Source organism: Martes martes (genome assembly GCF_963455335.1).
Source record: "Martes martes genome assembly, chromosome: 8".
Classification (NCBI taxonomy): Eukaryota; Metazoa; Chordata; class Mammalia; order Carnivora; family Mustelidae; genus Martes; species Martes martes.
Window position 1 is genome coordinate 86,244,146 of NC_137895.1, and position 26,783 is coordinate 86,270,928.

The window sequence follows — 26,783 nt, forward strand, 5'->3', positions numbered from 1 at the left end:
ATGATTTTCAGCAACCACATTTATCCCCTCCTGTTACTAGAAAGAAAAATGTCTGCAGATAACCAGTGGTCAGCAGATGAGGAAGAAGGCCAACTCTCCCGACTGATCAGGAAATCCAGAGAATCCCCCTTTGTCCCCGTAGGTAAGTACAAGCCTTGACTGGATACTAGAGAACTGTTTGTAATAACAACGCATTATCCAGTACCTTTGAGGAATGAAATGTTTTCTATCACTTAAGTTTTTCAGGTAATTTTATTTCTTTAACTCCCTTTCATTAGAGGTCTATCTCAAATTACTAATTCCTAGCCACTCTAACTAGACCACACTGAATGAGATTTAACACTTTTGTGATGACTCGAGATCATCAGCAGCATCAGCTTATTATATTGAAAGTCTGTTAGTGACCGAGATGTATAGGGGTCTTTGTCCTCTAACTCCAACCTTTAAGTTCTTGTACCTGATTGTTTACAGATTTTTCTGTTTCTTCCATATAATATTGAGTACAATCAAAAAGTTCTGCCTCTAGTATTCTGTGGCATCAGAAGCTAGATACACAAGTTTAAAGGAATTGTGAGTCAATTCAGAGTAAGGAGGCTCTGAATGAAAGCCTAGGCTACCTACCTGTCTGTACACTTGAGAGCATGAACTTTGTGATGTTCACGTTCAATGGCCCTTTGTGCTGGTTTCCTGATGTGTTCCAGATGTTGAGGTTGATGGTTAAGTAAACTCTAGATCAAAGAAGTGTTATTATAATTAGACCTGGTCTTAGCCTCTTTATCCTTCCCCAACACAGACTTAGTATGTTTACATTTAGAATAATACTATATGTATCCGGACTTAAAAAAAAAATTCTAAGCACCAATATTACATTTTTTTTAAAGATTTTATTTATTTATTTGACAGACAGAGATCACAAGTAGGCAGAGAGGCAGGCAGAGAGAGAGAGGAGGCAGCAGGCCCCCTGCAGAGCAGAGAGCCTGATGTGGGGCTCGATCCCAGGACCCTGGGACCACGACCTGAGCTGAAGGCAGAGGCTTTAACCCACTGAGCCACCCAGGCGCCCCCAATATTACGTTTTAAAACCTAAGCTTTCTCTTTCTTCTTTTGGATGCTTAAGCTAATCTAAGCATTATTATATTCTGCAGCCTTGACTCTTTCCTGGTGTTCATTTGGTCTGGAAACTATTAAAATAATTTATTTAAATAAGACTTACATTATGTAAGTTACACTAAGTGATTAATTCCTTAAAACCTTCCCAATAGGTATGTCGTTAGGTTTTCCTTGTCACTGCAAATCTAGCAACTTCATGTCATTATTCGCATATCAAAAAGAATAAAAATTTTACTTTATAATAATACATTGTTTAGAATTTAATTTGATTAAAACTTGATAATAGCATCCATAAAAAATGGAAGCAAATAATATTAGAGTGATTAACTCATCTTTCTAGCATTTTTAACTAGAAAAACAATTCATAGAACTAGGTGCCACTTGAACAGATCACTATCATGAAGAGACATTAATCATTGTGCCTATCATAAATTAAATTATTTTTCCAGAGACATTTAGGGTGATTAAAGTAGAAAGATAAAAGTGTTTCCAGCTAAATTCAATTATATACAAACTACAGAGACACTATATGGAAAACAGTAAAGGTTCTGACTTTCATCTCCGAAGGAACAAAACCAATTTAACTAAGAACAGAGCCTTGATTTGATAAGGGAAGAGAATCAAGTTTTTGCTAGATAAATAAATGATAAAATTTGAATATATATTGTTGACTAGTTTAGCTATGGTTATTTTAATAATATCTACTATGTATTTCCTGCTGCAGGATAGTGTCCTGTGCAGAGAATTTACAAAACATTTTTATTTATTAAACAACTTCCATCATTACAATCTATTTGTACTGTTTAAAATTGTCTTATGATCACTGTTAACGTCTGTGCATACATTACATATATACTGAAGCTCTGTGTTGATCATTTGTTTTTGCTCCTTTCACTTAACATTTTCGTGTGTACACTTCTGTGTATTAGCACTGCCTATACTTAAAATTTTTTTCATAGCTATGGCAGTCATCCCTCTGTTTGGTCATTTCAATTTGCTGTTATTTAGTTTTGCTGTTGTCCAGTTTTTCCTCATACATACTGTAGCTTTGTGTCAACTTCTTGATGTTTCTCTTGCTTATTTCCCTGGAATATGAATTTCCAGAGCAGGAAGCACATTCAGTTTAATACCACTTATTATATATTGCCAGCGTTCTTAAGGTGGGGCTAAACTTACAGAGCTTTCAGCATTGTACCTGTTTGTCAATGTATCTATTACTGTTTTTTGCTGTTTTTGTTTGTCATTTTAATTTTTTTTATTTATTTATTTTTATTTATTTCTTTGACAGACAGAGATCACAAGTAGGCAGAGAGGCAGGCAGAGAGAGAGGAGGAAGCAGGCTCCCTGCTGAGCAGAGAGCCCGATGCGGGGCTCGATCCCAGGACCCTGGGATCATGACCTGAGCCGAAGGCAGAGGCTTTAACCCTCTGAGCCACCCAGGCACCCCTGTCATTTTAATTTTTATTTCATTTGCTAATCAGCCTATAAAATATACACGTAAATGCAATTATTCTCTTACTTCCATCTATTAAATGGATTCTGAAAGAATATATCCTCACCCACCCGTAGAGACACACATGTGCCAACATAACTAATCAGAACTTGCTATCCTACATAAATACCAATTGCATGCTATATATTAACAACAAACATATGGAAACTGAAATAAAAACATAACACTATTCATAATCACTCCAAAGAAAATGAAAATTAAATCACTCCAAAGCTTAGATACATGCTTAACAAAACATGTATACAATCTGTATGCTGAAAATTACAAAATGTTAATGAAAGAAATCAAAAAGGACCTAAATAAATGTGAAGACTACATGCAGTATTGTGTCCATGGATTGCAAGACTAAATGTATAGTAAAGAAGAATATAAATATAAAGAATGTATGTCAGTTCTCCCCAAATTGACCTACAGGTTTCGTGTAATACCTATCAAAATCCCAGCAAGGTTTCTTGTAGGTAAGACAAGCTTACTCTAAAATTTATATGTGGGGGCGCCTGGGTGACTCAGTGGGTTGAGCCTCTGCCTTTGGCTCAGGTCATGATCCCGGGGTCCTGGGATCGAGCCCCACATCGGGCTCTCTGCTCCACGGGGAGCCTGCTTCTCCCTCTCTCTCTCTCTCTCTGCCTGCCTCTCTGCCTACTTGTGGTCTCTCCCTGTTAAATAAACAAATAAAATATTTTTTAAAAATTTTAAAAAATAGGGCGCCTGGGTGGCTCAGTGGGTTAAAGCCTCTGCCTTCGGCTCGGGTCATGATCTCAGGGTCCTGGGATCGAGTCCCGCATCGGGCTTTCTGCTCAGCGGGGAGCCTGCTTCCCTCTCTCTCTCTCTCTGCCTGCCTCTCTGCCTACTTGTGATCTCTGTCAAATAAATAAATAAAATCTTTAAAAAAATTTTTTTTCAATAAAATTTATATGTGAAGGCAGAAGTCCTAGAATGGCTAAAACAATCATAAAAAAAATTTAAAAAAGGATAACGTGGGAGAAATCACTGTACCTGATATTGAGGCATACTAGATAGCTACCTAATCAAGACAGCGTGGTGTTGCTGGAGGGATAAATACACAGATCAACAAGATAGAAGAGGGAACCCAAAAAATAGACCCATACTTGTATTATGCAAAGTCTTCTCTGTTCCTCTGTCAAAATATGGCATTTTGTCCTCCCCATTTTCTCTAAAGTTTACTTTACCTTCTTTCCGATGTTATAAATATGCTATTCTGTTTTCCTCTAGTTTTTATTGATATTTTTGTTTTGTTTTTTACATTCAATTCTAACTCATGCAGAATTTTTTTTGTAGGATCTGCTGTGAGATACACATTCAAATTAGTTCTCCATACTAAAAAAATTGTACCAATGGTATTTATTAAATAACAATTCCTTTATCTGTTATTTGATTATTTTGATTTGTCATGAATTAAGTTCTCACCATGTTTTAAATCTCCTTCTGGAATCTTCCCTATTCAGTTGATCAGTTTTCTGTCTTAGAGTCAATTATACAGGATCTTGGTTGTCACAGCAGTATCCTCACCCCGTGACATTTGCAGGGAATACGGAAATACTTGTGTGCTTCTGGAGTTTTCCAAAGTCACAGATATTTCTGCAGCTACATACTTCTTATGCAAATATTCATACCTTTCATCTCATTAAAATTTAAGTATCTCATTTTACAGAAGATCAAAATTGTTACCACTAGATTTCCTCCTTATTTGATAACAAGCAGAGAGGAGTAAAGCCAAACATTCGAAAGGCATGCATGCTGGGAGGTTTGGTTGGTTTGCTCACTGGCTCAGTGACTTGCCCCAAATAAAAGCCATGCACAACAGGAAATCATGCCTCAGGAACATTAGAAATTACTACACTACAGGATTTAGGTTTTTCTGGGAAGAGTCAAAACTGCAAATATTGAATCCATGGGTGTTAAGGGTCTATTTTTTTAAAAAATCTGGTGAATCAAATCCAGCATCATTCCTCTTAAGTATTCTTTGTTATCTGGCCTGCTTATCTTCCAAGTACCGATCCTTTAGACACTCTTCTATTCAGCTCTCTAAATCTTGGGGATTCTAGCCTACTATTCACATAACCTCTATTTTTTTAATTTACAGGAATAGCAGGCTTTATGACTGTGGTGTCCTATGGTCTTTACAAGTTAAAGTACAGAAAAGATCAGAAAATGTCCATTCATCTTATTCACATAAGAGTTGCTGCCCAAGGATTTGTTGTAGGAGCTGTGACTCTAGGTAACCTGCTTAATTTCTGTCTTATTTCAGCTGTCTTTGAGAATATTTTAACTTATTTTAGAAAATGAATGTTGGGTCAAGGTGATATAATGGAGGAAGAAGGGTAAGAAAGACAGTGAACCTCACTTGAAGTTGATTCCCCTAAGAGGCTTTAGTCTCTTGGTATTTTAAGCACTGAAAGGAAAAAAAACAGTAGACAAAAGGTATAAACTTCCAGTTATAAAACAGGTAAGTCCTGGGGAACCCAAGTGGCTCAATCTGTTGAGTGTCCTGACTCTTGATTTTGACTCAGGTCATGATCTCAGGGTCATGGGATCAAGCCCCACATTGGGCTCCAGCCCCACACTGGGCTCCTCACTCAGTGGGTGTCTGCTTGTCACTCACCCCCTCCCTGCTCTTGCATATGCTCTCTCTCTCAAATAAATAAATAAAATCCTTTAAAAAATAAAAAATAGGGGTGCCTGGTTGGTGGCTCAATCAGTTAAGTGTCTGCCTTCGGCTCAGGTCATGATCCCAGGATCCTGGGATCGAGCCCTGCATGGGACTCCCTGCTCAGCAGGAGCCTGCTTCTCTCTCTCCCTTTGCTCCTTCCCCCTACTCCATCCCCTCCACTTGTTCTCCTTCTCTTTCTCTCTCAAATAAATAAAATTTTTTTTAAAAATAAGAAATAAATAAAAATAAAAAATAATGTATATGGGGATGTAACGTACAGAATGATGACTATAGTTAATAATACTGTTTGGTATATCTGAAAGTTGCTAAGAGAGTAGATCTTCGACGTTCTCATCACAAGAAAACAATTCTGTAACTATGCATGGTTACAGATGTTAACTGACTTGCTATGGTGATCACTACAGTATATGCAAATAATGAATCATTGTTGTATACCTGAAACTAATATAATGTAGGTCAATTATACTTAAAAAAATTTGTAAAGGTAGAAAGCTTAATTAAAAAAAGGTAGAGAACGAGATTATGGGTCCTGTTATCTTGTATAGTGAAAGGAGCAGTGAATAGTTTATACCCTAGGTAATCCAACTAAAGCAGTGGTTCTAGACTCCAGCCTTTATCACTCATCTAAGTCATAGTTCCCAGACTACGTGAACAGCAGGTATAATTATTAATGTAGTTTAACTGGGAAGAATACATTTTTAGAGCCCACAGGCCTCAACATCTGTTCTCCTTTTATTCCCAGTCTGAGCAATAGGTAAACCTTTTTAAATTAGTCTATAAATTAAGCGATACTAAACACAGTTGCATCCAAAGAACAGGTATAAAATGATTTGGTTAATTCCAGTTATATCAATGGCTAAACCAGATAGTTCTCACAAGAAGTCCACTTTGGGACTTAATTATCTAAACTTTCTTTTCGTCTACATTAATGAGAACAAGCCACCATGTTCCTACTTCTCCTTCGTGCTGTGCAGAGTAGAGTCAGCCTAAGAATGGGCCTAGGATTATGGAGTGATGGGTGCGGGGCTTTGCATGTAGGGGGTTACATGGTAGTTATTACCATGAGCTGTGATATGCAGGTGTTGAACAAAATATGAGAAACTTCACTACAGAATTATAGTGCTCATTTTCATCATTTAGCTATTAGCAAATAGCTACTGAGCACTTGCTATGTGCAAGGCCCTGTGCCAGTCTAGAGATACAGAGATAAGACTCAGTCCCCACTCTCAGAGAGGTCAGGCTCCTTACAGAGAACGACCAAGAACAGAAGATGGCGGTATAAAATCATAGATACCACGACAGATAGCACAGATTGCTCCAGAAGCATAAGCACAGAGAGGGGCCTTGAACTAGTGTGGAGAGTCCTGGGGAGGCTTCTCTCAGGATGTAAACTATAGGAGCCAACCATGTGGAGGAATTAGCTAGGCAGAGAGGAGACCAGGATTCGAGACAGAGGACAAAACAAAGGCATAGGAGCCTGGCACCTTAGTGGGACTGGACGTAGCTTGGTGTGGTAAGTGAGTCAGTCAGGGTTTGATGAGAGAAGCAGAGCTACCAGTCGTAATATAGAATGAGACATTTATTATAGGCATTTGGCATTACGTGATTGTGAGGCTCTTGCATATGTATCAGCAGCTGGGGCCCAAAGTGGGCAGGGCAAGCACACAGAATGATAAAGAAGATGTAAAGTGAGAGAAGCAAAAAAGTCTAGAACTTGCAAGGATGAGCTGGGAACACACAGGATGGACTGTTTGGAACCCTTGTGGATTTCTCACCATCTCTAAGCCTCTAAATTCGATGATGGCAGTGACAGAGGACAAAATGATGCCCTTCATCTGGGAGCTACTAAATAGGGACCTGGCCAAGGAGTCAGAAAAGGTGGAGGAGGAAATTCAGCAGAAGTCATAGTAGCTGTACTCCCTAGTTGTTGCCCCATGCCAACAAAGGGGACCAGAAGATAAGCAAAGATAAGCTGCAGCAGAGCCTTCCAAGCATAAAATGAATTTGGCTGCTGCTTCACTTCTGCCTTCTAAATCGTATGCAAAATGTCCCTTCTGCAATAACTCACAGAATAAAAAGAAACAAATTCTGGAAAATGTAGTTACAGCTTCGCTAAGCTGACACAATACAAATTCACCGTTGTCTACCCCTTGTCAACCTGGCATCCATATACACCTCTTTTAATACACTTAACTTTGAAATAAAGACAATGGCAAAATCAACCATTCAATGTATAACCAAAAACATGCTAATTCTCTTCCAAAAGGGGATACAAAATCCCTTTCTCCATCTTTGAGTGGTATGGATTTGTCTTTGAGCAAAGTCCCATTTCCCTTTGATATCCTAAAGCTAAATCCTGAAATATAAGGATAATTATCATTAGCACTTCTTACATTAGATGGTAAATGGAAGTGGCAAATAAAAAAATCGTTAATGTATACACAAATGTATTCAAATCAAAATAAGGAAGAAATATTCATAGCTGTCAGACTTTGTTTCTACAACTGGTAGGATGGTCATGGCTGGTGTTCTAACCATGTTCTAGCCATTTTATACTCCCTTTGCCTTCAGTAAGCACCTTGGCTATTCAAGGTTATTTGACTAGTATGGTGACCCATACCTTCATTCCTAAATGAAGGCCATTAGCCATCCTGCTTATATTGGGTATTGTTTTCCATTGTCTTTAATCACAGGACATGGGAGTACTAAAAAACGCTCCAGAAGATATGCATTCCAGACACACACCTCCTTATCCTATTTGTATTCTACAGCAGTAACCTAATTTCCCCTTGATAGATCAGATCGATGTAATGGACTAGCGTGATGTCCTGTGGAATGGAGGGATGATCAAGGTCCCTGCAGACTAGATTATGGTGTAGGCTGGAGACTTCAGGCAGTCTTGGGACAGAATAGTGAAAGTATACTCTTGGCCCAACTGAGCGAACGCACACTGCTTCTAATAGTTACGACGACAGTGTATACAGGAAAAAAACAATCAGCCAGATTAATAGCTGCAAACCAAATAGTAAATATGTTTGTACCAATACGCTCTAGCAATGAAACCACACCTGAATGGCAGCTGCAGTCAGAGTGATCAAGTCTATAGAAATCCATTATCTTTCTCCAAGATCCACCTGTCTTCTGGCAAAAGAGGCAAACTGAATGCCTGTGTGGTAGGAATCACCACCCTAGGATCTTTAAAGTCCTTGATGATGGTGCTAATCTCTATAATCCATCTGGGAATGCAGTTTTGCTTTGGTTTACTCTGTTGGTAGGTAGAGGCAAGTAGAGTGGCTTACGGTTGGCTTTCCCCACCATAATAGCTTTTATACCACAGGTCAGGGAACCAATGTAAGGATTCTGACAGTTGCTGGGTTTGTCCATTCCAATTACACATTCCAGAACTGGGGAAATAATTCAGGGACCCACCAGGTCAACTGACCACCTGACCTCCAGAAACTTCTAGCTTGGCTGGTAGAGCAGCCTAATTCTCAAGGCATCAGAATCAATTCAAAGCCAATACTTAATAATCTCCCACAAATGTGATTATTTGCCCTTCCTCATGCACAGGCACCTTGGTGAACGGTCACGGATCCCTTTAGGAAAGGCTAGATGGAGTATTTACAGTATTTATATTTTTGGCTGTATGACAGGGTCTTTTCTTAAGAAGATCTGACCTCTCCTTTATTCAAGGGACTCTGGGTCCGTAAAGTGATTCAGTCTGGGAATTGGTCATGGGGCCATTGCTGTCTACAATGATGATTTAAGTGAGACTTCTACTCACCAAACTTGGAGATTTTCTGCGTATACACTGCCCACCACTCTTAAGTCTAGGGATACCATAATCAATTAACCAACGCCAAAGAGCTTTGTGGCTTAGACTATGCTTATTACCGTTTGATCTTTGCTGCCCATTACAGTACATCATGCTCTCCTTGTCTCCTTGTCTCTGTCAGTTAAATGATGCCACGTGACCCTGCCACTCAGGATCCCATCATCTCCACTGAGTTCAGGGAGCCTAGCAATTCCCACTGTCATTTCTGGCTTACAGAAGACAGTCACCACAGAACTCTCCAAGGATGCCAGAGACTCCCATCACAAGTTTATTTCGCATAGCCTTGGTGAAGGAAATAGATATATTTAGGGGGTGAGGGAGGAGGAGAAGTCCACTTTAACATTCTAATCTCCCTAAGCCTTTGGATACCTTCCTTAATGGTGGAGTTTCTTAATCTCAGCACTACTGACATTTTGACTGAATATTCTTTGTTGTGGGGGGCTGTCTTGTGCATTACAGGATGTTTAGCAGCATCCCCAGCAACTATCACAAACAACACCCACCCACCTCGAGTGTGACAACCCAAAATGCCTACAGACATTGCCAAATTTCCCTGGGGGAACAAAACTGCCCCCATAAAGAAGAATGACTGCCAATGCAGAATCCCTGCTGTACCCTGGACGTAAACCAAGAAAGCTCTGCATTCCAACTTCATTTAGTGGAGATTACCTTTCAGTCCAAGTTTTAGTCATTCGCAGGAAGGAGTACAAAGGAGTCTCAGTCAGATACAGGGGTTCAAGGACCCCATTTCACAGAAACCTGCCCATAGGTCCCATCCTAATTTTCAGGATCCCACTCTTCCCAAAGCAATGCCCTAACTTTGACATAAGAGATTCTGTGAGGTTGGGAATTTTATTATTGTTATGATTAGTCACCAACAGGATTAGTTCCTGTGTATGTTTATCAAAAATATCAGCCTCGTTGCTGAGTTTCTTTCTGGAAAGTCATAAGGCTTTCAGGTCCCTCAAAGCACCTGGATTAAGGAATTAAAAGCCCTGAGTCCCTCATTTTGCGTTTCCAAGTTCTCCAGCACACTTAGAAGAAACCAGCCTAATTATTCTCCTTATCTCCACTAAGTGTTCTCATACAGTAAATACCTGATCACCCAAAGCCCATTTTCTATAGATACCTGATTAAGGTTTTCTATAGGTGACAATCTAAAAAAGATGTTTTACTACTGCATGCCATAGACTGCTAGCATCCTCTTTACTACTGGAAAAAAAAAAAAGGCCATTAATATCTTTAAATCTAATCTGATCACAGAACCAATTCCAGATGACCCAGAACCAATTCCGAGAACCTACCCTCATGGTTATGCTCCTCTGGAAGCTTCTGTACCAAAATCTGTACCAGTCAGGATCAGAGAAGCAAAACTACCAGTAGTGATATATAAAAAGGGATTTTTTTATAGAAATATGACCCTAACCAATTTTGAGAGCTGATTAAACAGTCCATATTGGACTGGTGCTTATGTTCCTAAGGCTGGGGCCTAAAGTTAACAAGGCAGCAGTTGGGAAGGAAAAATTAACTGCGATCTACAGCGAAGAGCTGGAACCCACAAAGAGAAACTTGGGTCAGTCTCTTACTGACTCCAGCTTTGATCATGGTGTGACCTGTAGGAGAAGCTGGATCCTCTATCATGGAGCTCATCCACTGGCCTAGGAGTCGAAGAAGCTAAGAGGAGGAGATCCAGAAGCTGCTGAAGGATCTGTGGGTCTGACTGTTGTCCAGCAATGGCAAGGTGAGCCAGCAGGTGAACAGCAATAGGCACAAGATGTAGCAGCACCTGGCTCCCTGCACCAAGCCTTCCAAGTGTAAGAAGAACACAGCAGCTGCAGCTTCAACTGTCACCTTCAAACCTCAAGCAAAATATCTCTTACGAGCCAAGCTAACCTAGAAATATGCAGGGACAGAAATTCTGTCCCTGCAAAAAAGCAATTACAGCCCAGCAAAACTGATAGAAAACAAATTTCCGATCAATGTCTATGGTTGCAAGCTGAGGCATTAACTAGAGGACATGAGTCAGTGGAAGGTTCAAACAGGGGAGTATAGTAGTCAGGATAGCAGCTGAGAAAGATGCTTGCTCAAACACAGGCAATATGAAACCGTTTGAACAGAGGGTCACCCTAAGAAAAGACAGAACAGTGGTTATTCATGGAAAGGAGGTGGTATGGTTAGAGAGGGAAAGCTGGGGGGCTCCCAGGATGCTTCCCATATTCTATTTCTTGACCTGCAATTCCAGGTAATTCCCTCAGCAACTGTCTGTTAATCTGGCCATTTAGATTGTATCTACCATTCTCCACGCATATTCTATTTCACTATGAGGAAAGGAAAAATGATTACAGAGGATTTGTAAAGCAGGGGTGAGAACAAAGGCAGAGAAGAAGTCAATTAGATGATGAACTAGGTCTCAACTAAAGCAGGAATAGTGAAAATGGAGAGGAGGTGGATTCTAGAAACGTTCAGGACTCAGCAACTAAGTGACTGGGAGAAGGAAGGAAGGAGGAAATCAGGGATGATTCCCAGGCTTCTGGTTTGGGCAACCAGATAAAGGTGTGCCTTCACTAGTATAAAGAATAAAGAAGAACAGGTTTGGTGGGAGGATAAGTGCATATTGGACAAAACAGTAATTGCTAATAGTTAATGAGTGTTTATGCTGTGTAACCATTCTGCTTTCTATATCACTATCTCAATCTTTTTTTGTAGGTGAACTTCATTAAGCTTTTATTTTCATTCCAGTATAGTTAACACGCAATGTTGTTAGGTGTACACCACAGGAATTTAATCTTAATAAACACCTCCTTCACACCACCGGGTGCACCCTGGCACGCTCCTGTACCGCTGCCAAGTGCCCACAGCACGCCTTAGCTTCCCAGAGACTGCTGTTACTGCAGACACCAGCCTCTAGGTGCCCAGGCCACCTGCAACTTCTGACTAACTGGCTGCAAATTCAGGGGTTCCCAAAACTCCCTCAGGTTTGATATTTCACTAAAACAACTTAAGAACTCAGGAAAGCTCTATACTGACTAAAGTTTTATTATGAAGTATCTAAATCAAGACCAGGCAAATTGAGACATGTAGGGTAAGGTCTGGGAGAGTCCCAGACTCAAAGCTTTCTACCCTTTCCCTATGGAATCAGGGCATGCCACCCTTCCAGCACATCAATGTGTCCACCACCGGAGAAACTCTACTGAGCTTCAGCATCCAGAGATTTTATTGTGGCTTCATTATGTAGGCATGTTGACTGAATCAGCGGCCCAGGACAGAACTCAATCTCTAGCCCTACTCCCCTCCCTGGAGGTCTAAGAACCCTCTAATCCTATGGTTGGTCTTCCGGCATGACTAGCCACATCCTGAAGTAGGATCCTGAGAGCGCACCGTGGGTCACCCCATTAACATAAATTCAGGTATAATCCAAGGGGCCCATGAGTAACAAAGATACTCCTCTATCTGGGAAATTTTTTTAAAAGATTTTATTTATTTATTTGACAGAAAGAGAGAGTGAGAGAAAGAGAGAGAGTGCACACACAAGCAAGGGAATTAGCAGGCAGAGGGAGAGGGAGAAGCAGTCTTCCCGCTGAGCAGGGAGCCAGATGCAGGGCTTGATCCTAGCACTCTGGGATCATGACCTGAGCCAAACGCAGATGCTCAGCCAACTGAGCCACCCCGGCGCCCCTCTCTATCTGTGAACTTCCAAGCATTTTAGAAACTCTATTGCAGGAACTCCGAACAAAGACCAAAGTCTTTATTTATTAATAATCCCATTTCCAGATAAGGAAACGGAGGCTTAGAGAGGAAAAAACTTCTTGCTAACAATCGCCTGGCTTATCTACTCTGGGGCCTGAACTCTTAATTTTATATTATACTGACTGAGATGCCTATGGCAGATGTCTCCAAATTAGAGTACTCTTACCTTAGGAGATGTATAAGGAGATCCATGGGTATGCAGGAAGAAAATATATTTTTTAAAGATTTTATTTATTTATTTATTTATTTATTTATTTATTTGACAGACAGAGATCACAAGTAGGCAGAGAGGCAGGCAGAGAGAGAGGGGGAAGCAGGCTCCCCGCTGAGCAGAGAGCCTGATGCGGGGCTCGATCCCAGGACCGTGAGATCATGACCCCAGCCGAAGGCAGAGGCTTTAACCTGCTGAGCCACCCAGGCGCCCCAGAAGAAAATATTTTTATCTTAAAAACAAAAAAGTTTTACTCATATATAGATTAGCCATAGTACATTTATATTGTTTATAAATAAATGAACACTTTGAGGGGCATGCTCAACTTATTTATTTATGTATAATTTAAAAGTTTGGCAGCCACCTACCTATGTATGTGGAAATTTGACATATGGTGTAATGAATATATGGGTCTCACATTAAAAAGAGAGTTCTAACTTGCTTACCAGTGAAGCAACAGGTGTGAATGAGGTGAGAAAAGAGTTGAGATCAGAACTCCAGGAAATACCAACATTTAAGAGGCAGGCAAGAGGGTAAGCATTACCTGTGTCTAATAAGCACAGGGAAATGAGTTCTACAGTTCTCTCTGCATCTGAGAATGTCTCCATAGATACCACAGTGCATCCAGTAAACGTGTTTTTGCCTTGGATTTTATACATCTGTGATGGTTCTACTACTATTGCGTTAGGAAACGGCAGACAGCTGCCTCACCTGGCTACAGGGTGCCCGGAGAACAACCTCACCCATCCTTTTTTCTCTGTGTGCTCCCTGAAGACGCGAACAAACAGCATCAGGGGAAAAAAAAAAAAAAGCAGAAGGAAAGGAAGTAAAGGATTTAGGTTAGACAATGTACTAGATAGCTGGTGTCTTGATAACTGATGTGGACGGGGCAGGAGGTGAACAGACTCCTTAACTTGCTGTGGATACGAACACTTGCTGACGTTCCTGCAACACAATGAAACAACTCTACCCCTCAGGCTATTTCTCTTGACTACTTACCCTTCTGGAAGACCTCTGTCATAATCTCTCAGCCTAAACTCCTACCTAATTCACCCACTAGACTGCAAACCTCTAGAAGCAAGGATTCTGTCCCTTCACCTTCTTTTCCCTCAAGACACTAAACACAAGGAGGCCCTGAAGAGAGGTATGCTAGGTTGAGATGTCAATTATTTCTATGTTATTATCTAGCCAAATCTCCCCACTCTCCTTACTTTTGCACAAATATTTAAAAATTCAAATTCTAGGGTGGCATAGTGACATTATAAATTTGGATTGAAATTTATATGGATCTTAAAGGGGTCTAACTTTTTGGGATTGGTTGGTTTGTCTGGAGCCATTTGTATGATCTGAGCCAAAAGTTAATAAGATGGAAGGCATTTGTTTGTTTCTAAGTTGAGGGACAGTTTTGGAAAAATACAAGTGGAAGAAATTCAGCCTTCATTTTCCACAGATACCGTATTGATATATATTTTTTTGTTTCTAGGTGTTCTCTATTCTATGTATAAGGATTACATCAGACCTCGATTCTTCAGTGTGTCCAAAAAATGAAGCTACATCTAAGATAAGAAGGCTTCTGAAAACTATTATGAAGAATAAATTCTCAATATGTAGCAAATTATACTGCAGAAGAATGAGCCAGGATTCTCATTCCCTTGTATAGTAAGTCTCAATTATTTACGAAGTTGATTTCCAAATTAAAAATCACAGTCAACTCAAAAATATCCTTGTTGTCTTTCAGAACCTAGGATAGGATTTTCTGACTTTTAGAATTTTTACTTTCTAGTTAGTGGCAGAAAATAATCTATATTATGCCAAACCAATCTGAAAATTAGGATTTATAATAGTGGCTACAGAAAAATTATCTATATCCATATTAAATGTAATACTCTATTCATCACTTAATTCTCTCCGTGTAGGGCAAAGTAATTAGAGCTTTCATAAATTCTTTTTGAGAATGGCAAATAGTTATAAGAGAAGAATGATCATGTTATTTAAATTTGGTTTACCATTGTGTACCTTACTCTAATCTAAAAATGTGACTATTTTACCACAAATATAAATGTTTAACATTTAAATATATCTGTGTATTCATTTTTATACTTCTTGAAACTTTTTCTAGGAGCACAAAGGTAAATTGCTTTAAAAAAAAAAAAAATCCCTTTCCCCCAGATGGCGATTGTGGGGGTGAAAGGAGTTAGTCTAATGCTATTTCTAATCTGGTTTGACACTAGAAGACACAGAAACCAAAGCAGATATTAAATGTTAACTATCTGTGACCTCAAACTCCTCATAACTGCCCACGGTTCTAAAAAATTAACTAGACTTTGTTGAAGTCCCAACTGTTGTGACTCAGATTTACTTCCCTAAAACTCCAAGCCTGGAAAAAAAACAAATGAAAACAGTATTCACTGAAATAAAATGAAGAACGTACTATAAAATGATCTGTGGTGGTAATTTCCTTTTCCTTGATGTCTCCTGTAGTGGATGGTTAATCTGACAGGAAGGTGAAGTCTAGTATTTGGGAAAGGAAAAGATGTAGGAATATCTGAAAATAAGTCTGCATTCCAGATACTAACCCATTGTTCTGTGTATTATATACACTTTTCTCCATTGGCACAGGTAGTAATTTTTAAAATTGTCATTTACCTATCAGGAGGCTCTTCTAGTGCCTGTTTTGGTCAACACTGTCCTCTTTGGAAAATAGGCAAGGAAGAATCCAACTACTTTATTCCACTAAATAGTCCAGCAGCTAGATCTATGTTCCATGGAGGTTAGGGAAATTGAGAACAGCTGGCATAGAAACATCATCCTTCAAGTTGATTACACAATGAAAAGATATTTCTAATCAGGCTACTGGAAAGATTCTACTCTCTTAATATAGACTCTGCATTAAAAACAGACTTAAGGGGGTGCCTGAGTGGCTCAGTTGGTTAAGCATCTGCCTTTGGCTCAGGTCATGATCCCAGGGGCCTGGAATCAAGTCCCACATTGGGCTCCTTGCTCAGCAGGGAGTCTGCTTCTTCCTCTGCCCCTTCCCCTCACTATATTCTCTCTCTTCTCTCAAATAAATAAATAAATCTTTAAAAAATAAAAAATAAAAATAGACTTAAGTGTTTAATTAGAAATGGGCTTTTCTCATAAAATCCAGTAGGTTCCAGAATTTATTAATTTTACTCTGAGAGAACATCAGTGATATATTTATTGCTTGAAAAAAGAAATGCAAGGTATTTATTTACTAAGAGTAGCTATGCATGAGAACTCACAAATTGTGTTTAAATTAAAATGCAAAATCATCTAGGGGCACCTGGGTGGCTCAGTTGGTTAAGCATCTGCCTTCCGCTCAGGTCATGATCCCAGGGTCCTGGGGTCAAGTGCAGCATCGGGCTCCCTGTTCAGTGGGGAGCCTGCTTCTCCTTCTCCCACTCCCCCTGCTTGCACTCTCTCTCTCTCTCCCTCTCTCTCTGTCAAATAAATAAATAAAATCTTTTTTTAAAAAAGGAAAAGAAAAATCCAGATTTGTAAATCATAAATTAGAGAATGATTAAATGTTCCTAACTTAGAAAAGAAGTATACCCCAGACTCCCTCTTTAGAAATCAGTCTCTTTGGGGTGCCTGGGTGGCTCAGTGGGTTTAAGTCTCTGCCTTCGGCTCAGGTCATGATCCCAGGGTCCTGGGATTGAGCCCCACATTGGGCTCTCTGCTCAGCGGGGAGCTTGCTTCCCCCTCTCTCTCTGCCTGCCTCTCTGCCTACTTGCGATCTCTGTCTGTCAAATAAATAAATAAAATCTTAAAAAAAAAAAAAAGAAATCAGTCTCTTCTTCTGGTTTTAGCATAGCTCAGACTATCAAGTTTTTTGATTATAGGAGTTATATGACCTGATTGGTATACTTATAAACTTTTGTACACTCGAGTCTCTTCCTAGTAACATATAGCTAAAGGAGGGAGATGAGTTAAAGAATCCCCCAAGTACTTAGTCTCTATTTAACTGAGCACCTCATCTTTTTAGGAGTGGCAAAACAGGATTTTTTAAACCTTTTTTTTTCCCTCCTAACACTCTCTAGTAATGAAACTGAGAAACTGAATTGCCCAGGAAGGGAGGAAAATCCAAATTGGTCCATCTAGAGTTCTTATCTGTGTATAAAGAATCTAAAATACTGAAACTCATTTTAAAAAATCTCTTCTTCAAGTGAAAGCTGTTAATTGATGCTAATTCAGTTTCATTTTAAGATCGGAAGGATGCTAACCTACAGTGTAAGGATGCTACTCTTACCAGAAGTTTCAAGGACCCCTGATGGAGAAATGAGAGAATTTTATTTGTTTATTTATTTAAAGATTTTATTTATTTACTTGACACAGAGAGACAGCGAGAGAGGGAACACAAGCAGGCAGTGTGGGAAAGGTAGAAGCAGGCTTCCCACAGAGCAGGGAGCCCAATGCAGGGCTTGATCCCAGGACCCCAGCATCATGACCTGAGCCAAAGGCAGATGCTTAACTGACTGAGCCACACAGGGGCCCCAAGAATTTTAAAGTATCATCTTAGAGGGTGCCTGGGTGGCTCAGTGGTTTAAAGCCTCTGCCTTTGGCTCAGGTCATGATCCCAGAGTCCTGGGATGGAGCCCCGCATCGGGCTCTCTGCTCAGCGGGGAGCCTGCTTCCCCCTCTCTCTCTGCCTGCCTCTCTGCCTACTTGTGATCTCTCTCTGTCAAATGAATAAATAAAATCTTTAAAAAAAAAAAAAGTATCATCTTAGAAAACTTGCCACTTAGAGGGTCAGATCTTTATAAATGAAGATAAGGAATGTCTGGATTTAACAAAAAAACAACTTACTGAAAAGCACTAACTTTTAAAAATAAGACAGATGAGATATTTACCTTTTGAAGCTGAAACAGGAAGATAATGCTCAAAGTCATACAAAAGCTGCAGTATTTGCAAACACAACGCCTCTGTGGCTAGAAGGAAATGAAGGAGTGTGTGTGCTGTCCCGCAGTATAGTCCATGAAGATGGACAGCGGCCATTTATTCCAGTCGACTGCAGTTCCATGCAGGAATGTGACCAGTGTTGAAAATCTCCTTTTCAATCAGATAATTATGCAAAATCTTTCAATTTTTAAGTATTAACTTTTTTATTATAAAGATCTTAAGGAAAAAGTCCCAGTTAAGGAAAGGGGTCAAAAACAGTCTATAACCCACATGTAGACAGGCAGTTCATGACATGAGAACTAGTTGTCTAAGTCCTAGTCTAGTTCTAATTCATATTATTTGGTATAAATATCTCAGAATAAAATGCTTAGCATTCAGGGAAATTCAACATTAGAAATATTAGCCATTCCTGGAAACAGACTTTGGACCCAGAAATGGTTTTTGGCGTTTTGATGGCAAAAATGCGAAGAAAAGACATGGTAGGACTCTAAACATTAGAAAGAAAACAAATATGTCCATCAACACCTTTATAAAAGTAAATGTTAGAAGTTTCTTCTTTTTATACCTAAAAACCTGAAGGGTAAAATGGGCTGAGTTACAATGTCACATGGAAAACTGATCATTGGTTAGAGCATGGTTTCTGAATCTTATTACAAGGTATTAAGCTCTTTGGAAAACACTGTCATTCCTCCGGTAAGATTTCAAGAAGAGCAACAGAGAGAATTATAATTAAGAAGCACATCAGTAACTAGGACCAAATATGAATGCTGAAAAGAAGAAATGTTTTCCTTAGAAATGATGTGCTGGTATGAAGTAGTCGCTAAGGGTCTGGTTGATTAAAACTGACATGGAATTCAACCGGCCATAGTCAAGTATCACTTTAAAAGGTAAGTTAATTTGACCAGGTCATTCTGAAAAAGAGCATTACTCCCTCTCCTTTCTCACCTGTGACCCAGATAAAACAAGTATCTGATTTATCTGAATACTATCTTTGAAAAAAATAAGACCTATCAATTTCATATAACCTTAAAACTCTACCCAAACTGATATGTTCAGGTTTACATAAATATATACACATATATATTTTTAAATGCCAGAAGTCAAGACACAAGCCCACAGGGGTGTGTGGCCACGAGAGGCCAACCATTGAGCTCTGGCTATTGTAGGACAGGGGAGGCGGGTGGGTCTCTGTCCTACACTTAACAGCTGTCAGCTTTTAATGCCCTTTCCCATGAGGAAATCTTTGCCTTTTGTTCAAAACATCTGAACAAAACTCACCTCTGAACTAACAGAGATATGTTAACAGGACACCTGGCACAAAAGGATTAAGACAAAGTAGTTCTTATAGAGTCTTGCGGGCTGTCAGTCATCTAGACACAAGTGAGTCGGCATCCACTGTGTTCAGAAGGTAGAGTTCAGGCTGAGCCGTCAATCCCAGATGGTACTAAGGACAAAAAAAATGGAAGAGGGTTAGATTCATTTGCCAGTATTTATTTATGTAGAAAGATTTTATTTATTCGACAGAGAGAAAGAGCACAAGCAGGAGAGAGAGTGGCAGACAGAGGGAGAAGCAGGACCCCCGCTGAGCAGGGAGCCCCAAGGAGGGCTGGATCCCAGGAGGACCACAACAGGCTTGGCAAAGCAGGAGGCAGACACTCAATGGACTGAGCCATCTAGGCGCCCGTGATTTGCAAGTATTTAAATATTGTAACTGGCGCGTGAGGACCTAAAATCAGCACATCAAAAGAGGCTTTTTTCCAGTACTGCTATATTGATTTTTATTTCAGAAAAGAAAATGGCTTGCAGATACATGAATGGTTTATGGCACATAAAATAGCTAGGAACTGAAATAGTTAAGAATTGAGGTAGTGCCAAATGCCCTCAGCAAAATTTGCACTTTGACTATTCTTCTGACACACTTGGCTGCTGGTTTTTTGTTTTTTTTTTTAAAGATTTTATTTATTTGACAGAAAGGAGAGCACAAGCAGGGGGAGGGGTGAAGGGAGAGGGAGAAGCAGGCTCCCTGCTGAGCAGGGAGCCCAGACTCCAACTCTGACTCTGTGGCTGGATCCCAAGACCCCAGAATCATGACCTGAGCTGCTTAACTGACTGAGCCAACCAGATATCCCAGGATGGCTACTTCTGATAAGGACATTCAGAGCTAACACACCAAGTGCTTTTGTATTCTGGTACTGTTTTAGAAATCAAATAAATTCTAAGTAATGAAAATCAAATATTAGAATGAAATATGAATTCTAAATTATTAGAATTAAACACTAATTCTAAATCCTGAGCTCAGTCTAAATCCTGAGCCATATTATCCAGGCCAGCTTCACCATCTTTTGGCACCTGAGCAGAGAACAGCCTTTCATTTAAAAAAAAAAAAAAAAAGTGCTGAGAGAGGGAATGACCTACGGGTCTCAAATGTTTGTCAGGCTGAACTGAAATTACTTGGACTGCTTTTAAAACATGGTCAGACCGCCTTCCTGGAAACCTGAATCCCTATGGTTTATTTTGTTTTGAAGTAGGCCCCCCACCCAGTGTGGAGCCCAATACCAGGCTTGAACTCTTGACCTTGAGATCAAGAGCTGAGCTGAGATCAAGAGTAGGATGCTTAACTGACTGAGACACCCAGGCAACACCCCCCTTTATTTTCTGAATCCCTATTGTTTGAGATCTGTGAAGTTATTGTTTATTCCTTTTCTCTCCTCTGCATACACTGAGACAATCACTGAATCTCATTTTAGCCTGTTATTACTTAGGGTTTTAGGAAAGTTATCACCCCTTGGCATCAACAGCCTGTATATTAATGCAGAATGTAGACTATAAATCCATAGAAGGAAAACATCCCTATTATAGTATAATGGAAAAGTCACCAGAGTTGGGTTCAAACTCCAATTTTGCTACTTGAGAGTAGCAGACCTTGAGCAAGTTCATGTACACTTCTGGAGCCTTATCCTACTTATTGTGAAAATGGGAATAAATGCTACATTTGAGAATACCAAGTACATTAATACACTGTTAGTCTTCAACAAATGTAATTTTTTAATATAGTATAAATTGTCCCGTATACCTCATAGGCTTGTGATGGCTGTGTGAAGATGACCCCAGATGAAGCCCAAGATAAAACTGTTCTAAGAACAGTGACTAACAGTGGCCTTGGGGCAGAGAGACAACTCTTCAGACAAGCCTCCTTATTCACTACAGGGTCTTACATCTCAGGTTAGTAACCAAGAGCGATTGTCATTTACACTATAAATTCACTACAGCCTTTTCACAAGAGCTGAGGTGGTGGGATTCCTCATTATGTAGTAGGCAAGAGTGGCATTATCAGTCCTGTGATCCCCAGAGTCACTCAGATGACTTACTAGACAAAACCACCTCATGGGAGAAGTTTGTCATATTGCCCTGAGACACTGAGAAATGGGGCCAAATGACCCAGGAATAGGCTAAATACTGTTAGGGGCAGAGAGGTAGTGCAAATGAGTAAGCTTAATAGTTCTTAGCTACTACTGAGGTGGAATCACAGAGGGCCCTGACCTGTCCATTTTCTGTGCTTACCAAAAGCATCCGAAGTTGTTTCAAATTTAGCAAAGGTCAAACAAAATTAGTCTACCAGTTGGCAACTGGTGAGCTAAAACATACTCTATCACTAATTAGAGTATTACACAAATGCTCTGATATGTTCCTGGTCCTGCCAAACACCCAGCTCGGTGTCTTAACCTTGCACAAAGTGCGTACTATGTATTATATAGCATGGTTTGGGAATGACAGTGGGGGCTCTAGAGTTAAGCTATTTAAGTTGAAATGCCCATTGCCTATTCACCAGCGATGTGATATGGGAAAGTTACTTTTTGGCCTTTCAGTTGCCTCATCAATAAAGAGGCGGATCCTCTTGTTAACAATTAAACGAGGTCATAAGAGTGCTCAGACCAGGACTAGCACATGGTAGTGGTTTTTAATGTTCATAAAAGCTAAGATGCCAAGAGAAGTGGATACATTTAGATGCACTGGTCCTGTCCAATAAAGGAGCAGATAGCATTCCAGAGGGCAGAGCTAAAAGAAATGTTTCAAATCAGGATCTTCAAATTGTTGCATCCTAGTTTAGTCCTGATTTTAAACCCAGGTTAAGAAGGGAGAGCTAAATGAGGCAGGACAACATGGAGAACAAAATTCCCAGATTAATTCTACCGTGTTTCAGTATCTGTCTCCTCTAAGACACACAGGAAAAGCTTACAACAGAGAAAGGGAAAATGCAGTTCTGTGCCAACCTTGGGATAAATGAAGTGCTGACTTAGATTTTCCTGTTGTTTATATGGTAACAGGACCTGCAGTTTACCATGCCTGAGCTTTGTCTTTTTTTTATTAAATGGTGCCAATATTTCCATTTATATCAGTTCTGCCAAAATGCTTTCAGTTTTTAAGCTAAACAATTTTGGTTTCTCTTTTCAAATACTCATTCTCTTTATTGGCATCGTACATATGGAACATAAAAGCTTACTTCAATGGTGAAACAAGACTACAGATAGAAAAATGTTCAGCTTAGGGCAAAGAAAGGCAGAATAACAATTTTTTTGGACTTTAAATATGGCAACGATGTGACCTTTAGGAGCAGCAAAACTATGTGACTAAGTGGGTAAACTGGTATGACTGGTGTCTGGAGTTCATGAAAGTCTTCTCAGGACTAAACCTATTTACACCTCCATCCCTTTAGAAGAGAAAATCACTAACAATGTGGGCTTAAGATGTCATCTAGGTGGCGGCCGATGTTGCAGTATCTCGGAAGTATTCTCTTTTCTTTTTTTTTAAGATTTAATTTTTATTATTTATTTGGCGCAGAGAGTGTGTGCAAGGGCAAGCAGGGGGAGCGACAGGCGGAGGGAGAGGCAGGCTCCCCGCTGAGCAAGGAGCCCGATGCTGAGCTTTGGTCCCAGGACCCTGGGGTCAAGACCTGAGCCAAAGGCAGATACTTAACTGACTGAGCCACACAGGCATCCCCAGAAGTATTTTTAAGGTTAAAAAAATACCCAGGAAACCAAACAGGAAAAGGAAAAAAATCTTTTAATTACAAACCAAGTTTACATAGTGTTAAACGGGCACTAACAGCTCAGTTGTAATCACTTGTCATACTACTAGCAGGACCTTACAGGAGCCAAACTCCAGCTCTTCCCCATCCATTAACTCCCAGTGTGCTGTGACAGCACAATGACTTCATGTCACACATGTGGAAAACAAGGACCACTTAACATCCGGTACAGACAGCGCGCATGCTGGCGCTGGGAGACTTCACAGCATTGTTTATTGCACCCAGAGTACTGGCTGAAGTACACTTTCTTTCTGACAGGATCAAATGGAACACAGTATTGAGTATTTTTAACACTGTCGAACACTACACACATAGTATTATAAAATGCCATTTAACTGGGAAGAAATTTTCCATCATCTCAAGTCATAAACAAAACTTTTTAAAGAAAACAAGCAGCTTTACCTGAACTTCTAAATGTTATGACTCTGAGAGTGACTGGACCCACCCAGACTCAGGGCAAAGGTAGTGTGTTATTATACTGTCTTTACAAAGAATTTTTTTTGTCAATTTTGCCTTCACCTAGTCCAGCCAGATGAGAGATTAAGATGTCAGCCCCCCCAGTATCTTCACAGAGTGCCCTTATGACCAGTTTGGAGAATGAAGACAGGGACAGGGGCAGATATGAGGAGGAACAGTGAGGGAAATTTCTCTTTCATGATCCTGTGCTTGAGGGCCTAAAATAAGGTATGGTCAGTGATACACAGCAGTTTACCCTTATTGCCTTATAAAAGACAGTCCGTCCAATCTATACTCTTGACCTGGTATCAGCAATAATGCATTTAGGGGCTCAGGTGAATAGAGAAGGTCAATCAACCAGGACTCTAGAAGGAAAGCTCCAAAAATGAGAAGTCATTGCCATTCAATGCCATTCCCATTACTGTTCTCATCAAGTCAATGGCTAGAGCAGACTTAATTATTTATCTCCACCAGACAAATGTGATTTGCTTTGATATAATCACACAATCTCAGGCTCCAATTGTAAAAATGTCAGCAGTGGCTGAAGAGCAGCAGCTTCATGCTGAAGGGGCCCAAGTCCTCTGACTCCAGAGCTCCACCATCTGGTCTCAAAGTTTTTCCCTTTGAGGGAATGGCTGAAGAGAGGTAGCCCAGTGCAACCTTGCTGAGAGAGAACTTTCAATCACAGTGATTCCTACTGACTTGCTGAGAGACACAGAGCTTTGCAACAGTTAGGTCCATAGCTTCCGAGATTGCCTTGCAGGTTGTCTTGGGCATGCTTCGGAAAACCATGACAATTCTGGTAGGAGGTGTCTTTTAGGAATAAAACAGATGGCTCTTCTTTCCTTTAAAGTCTTTTCTGGTTCCAAAATCTCATGAGAATGTCAGTTCATAAATGCTACCATCTTTTTTCTATAACCAACCTCCTGAATGAGGAAGGTGAAGGCTTTACAAATCTATGTGCTCAAGAGTATCATCAGGAAAGCTCTGTACTAACATGAAAGTTAAGAAAATCAGGACTGGAAAGAAATTCCTGATAAGCTTTCAATCTCTGAGGAAAATCTGCTCAGTGACTTTCCCAGGTGATTAATAACCAACACCCACATGCCAGCTTTGCTGTTTGTTTATCACCGTCCTTATCCTTTCTCATCCCTCTTAACTTCCACCAAGAAATTTAAAATGGAAATAAGTTAAAAGAATTCTGAACCTGAAAGAGGTAGATTTTTCATAATTTTATATTTAATATGGATGAAACCAGTTTAGTTGAGATTTTTTTATAATCAAAATAACTGACAGGGTATGCATAAAAGTATTTCTCAGCCTTTTATCTTTTCATAAACAAAACCTGCATACCTGTTCTGTAATTTGTCTTATGAAAACTTTATTACATTTCTCAAATATGTTTTTTTTTTAAACACATAGCCTGGTTAAGAATAATGCATATAGGATTATCTCTCAAAAGGATAAAACAAGCTGGCCCTTGGGCAGCTACTTAAGAGTTAGTGTTGGAACGATAGCAGCACATGTCAGTTTTTCAAAGATCCTATCTAATCCAGTTCCCAGGTTAGAAGGTCAGGAAGAAAAAAAAAAAATTTCCATCTTTTCAAACATATACTGAAACAAAGTCTTTCCCAACAAAGAGCTGAGTCTTAAATGCAGTCTGTGCAACAGCACATACTTTTGGCTATGTTCACACAGTAAACCATAGAAACACACTGGCTCTGATGGCTACCCGTGGAAGACAGACAGACTGATCCAGTGTCTACTTAGCGTAGCCGCCAGCGGCTTCTCCGGTCAGCAGGACTTTGGAGATGCTTACCGTGCGCCCACAGTCCAGGAAGGACATGCCCAGTGCAATCAAACATTGCCAACCCTGAAAGATAAAGTATGGTCATCATTCGCCAACCTCTCTGCAGATTCCTCTTCCCATCATGACTGCTCACACTGCACTGCTCAAGATGCAAACCTGCTCTATTCCCTTTTTTTTTTTTTTAAAGATTTATTTGTCAGAGAGGGAGAGAGAGAGGGAGGGAGAAAGTGAGCACAAAAAGGGGGAGTAACAGGCAGAGGCAGAAGCAGGGTCCCTGCTGAGCAAGGAGCCTGATGCGGGACTCGATCCCAGGACCCCGGATCAGGACCCGAGCCAAAGGTAGATGCTTAACCAACTAAGCCACCCAGGCGTCCCCCTGCTCTCTTCCTTGAACATCTAGCTCTGCTCATGTCCTACCACCCAGGTTGCATAAGTCATTCTCCCAACCCCACACCGCCATTAAGACATCCTGGGATCTGCCTTCCTCAACAAAGTTTCTTCATACTATTTTTAATATCGAGTTCCCTGTTCCTACTGCTTTATGTTTGTTGTTTCTTTTGTCCAACTGGGAGTCCCCTGAAGACCATCTTTCTTCAGTCCTACCCCATTCCTCATGATGCAGTTGGAGGTAATGACTGACAGACCAATACAACTGGGACAGCACCCGAAACTGCTCAAGGATGTGTTTGGGAGCTTAATAGCAGTAACCAACCCTAGAATCAGTCCTCAGTCTAAAAATGGGTCTTCAACAACCTCAACAGTCTCAGGCTACCTGAGGACAACTCAGTCTCTTCAGAGCTAATCTGCAGGAAGGAAGGATTCCCTTAACTTCTACAGTGAATTTTAAAAATAATTCCTGTCAAGGACATGTTCAGTTACTTGGGTTTCCTTGGAGTAAATCCCTAGAATATAGGTCCAGCATAATCCTTGGGTGCTTAAGGTTTACGAGGGAGGAAAGAAGAAAAAATAAATCAATCCAGGGCATAATTTTTCAATAGTCACTAAAGTTATTTTCTCAGTCGAGTACTTAACCTGTGTCAGATACTAGCATGGGGACTAAGTAAGTGTTAAAAAGATCAGCAGGTCTCCAGCCTCCATCCTTAACCATTCTCTGCAGCATATATAGTACAAATTCTGCTGTCCCTAACCCTCTACACATGCATTTTTCAGAGAAACCTATATAGAACAGGGAGGTGGGTTTGTTGTCTTTGTTGCTACAACTATTTTCCATTAATATAAGTAATGTTACAGAAGATTTAGAAAATAGACAAAAGAATATATCCATCAAGGAAATATCCTAACACAACTACTATCACCATTTTTAACATAATTTACCCCTAATTTTTGAAAAAAAAATTGATCATCTTGGAATACATTATTCTGCATTTTCTGTGTAGCTATGC

The 26,783-nt window shown here is 40.1% G+C and overlaps 2 protein-coding genes across 3 annotated transcripts in view; one reads left to right on the plus strand and one right to left on the minus strand.

Moving 5' to 3' along the window:
• Positions 1 to 14,656, plus strand: HIGD1C (HIG1 hypoxia inducible domain family member 1C; the record flags this gene model as incomplete). Its single annotated transcript, XM_080812230.1, has 3 exons — positions 1 to 142; positions 4,728 to 4,862; positions 14,592 to 14,656. 3 exons carry the CDS (start codon positions 1 to 3, stop codon positions 14,654 to 14,656), a joined length of 342 nt encoding a protein of 113 aa, XP_080668356.1.
• Positions 14,657 to 18,209: 3,553 nt separating this feature from the next.
• SLC11A2 (solute carrier family 11 member 2) overlaps positions 18,210 to 26,783 on the minus strand; it is a 37,320-nt gene continuing 28,746 nt past the window's right edge. The window contains exons 16-17 of one of the 2 annotated variants that reach the window (XM_080811195.1): positions 25,390 to 25,443; positions 18,210 to 19,472 (exon numbers count right to left, since the gene is read on the minus strand). In XM_080811195.1, the coding sequence (XP_080667321.1) occupies positions 19,395 to 19,472; positions 25,390 to 25,443 (132 nt within the window). In that variant the 3' untranslated portion in view covers positions 18,210 to 19,394. Of the gene's footprint in view, positions 19,473 to 23,072; positions 25,444 to 26,783 lie in introns of those variants that run through there. The other variant, XM_080811196.1, reaches the window with a different exon arrangement.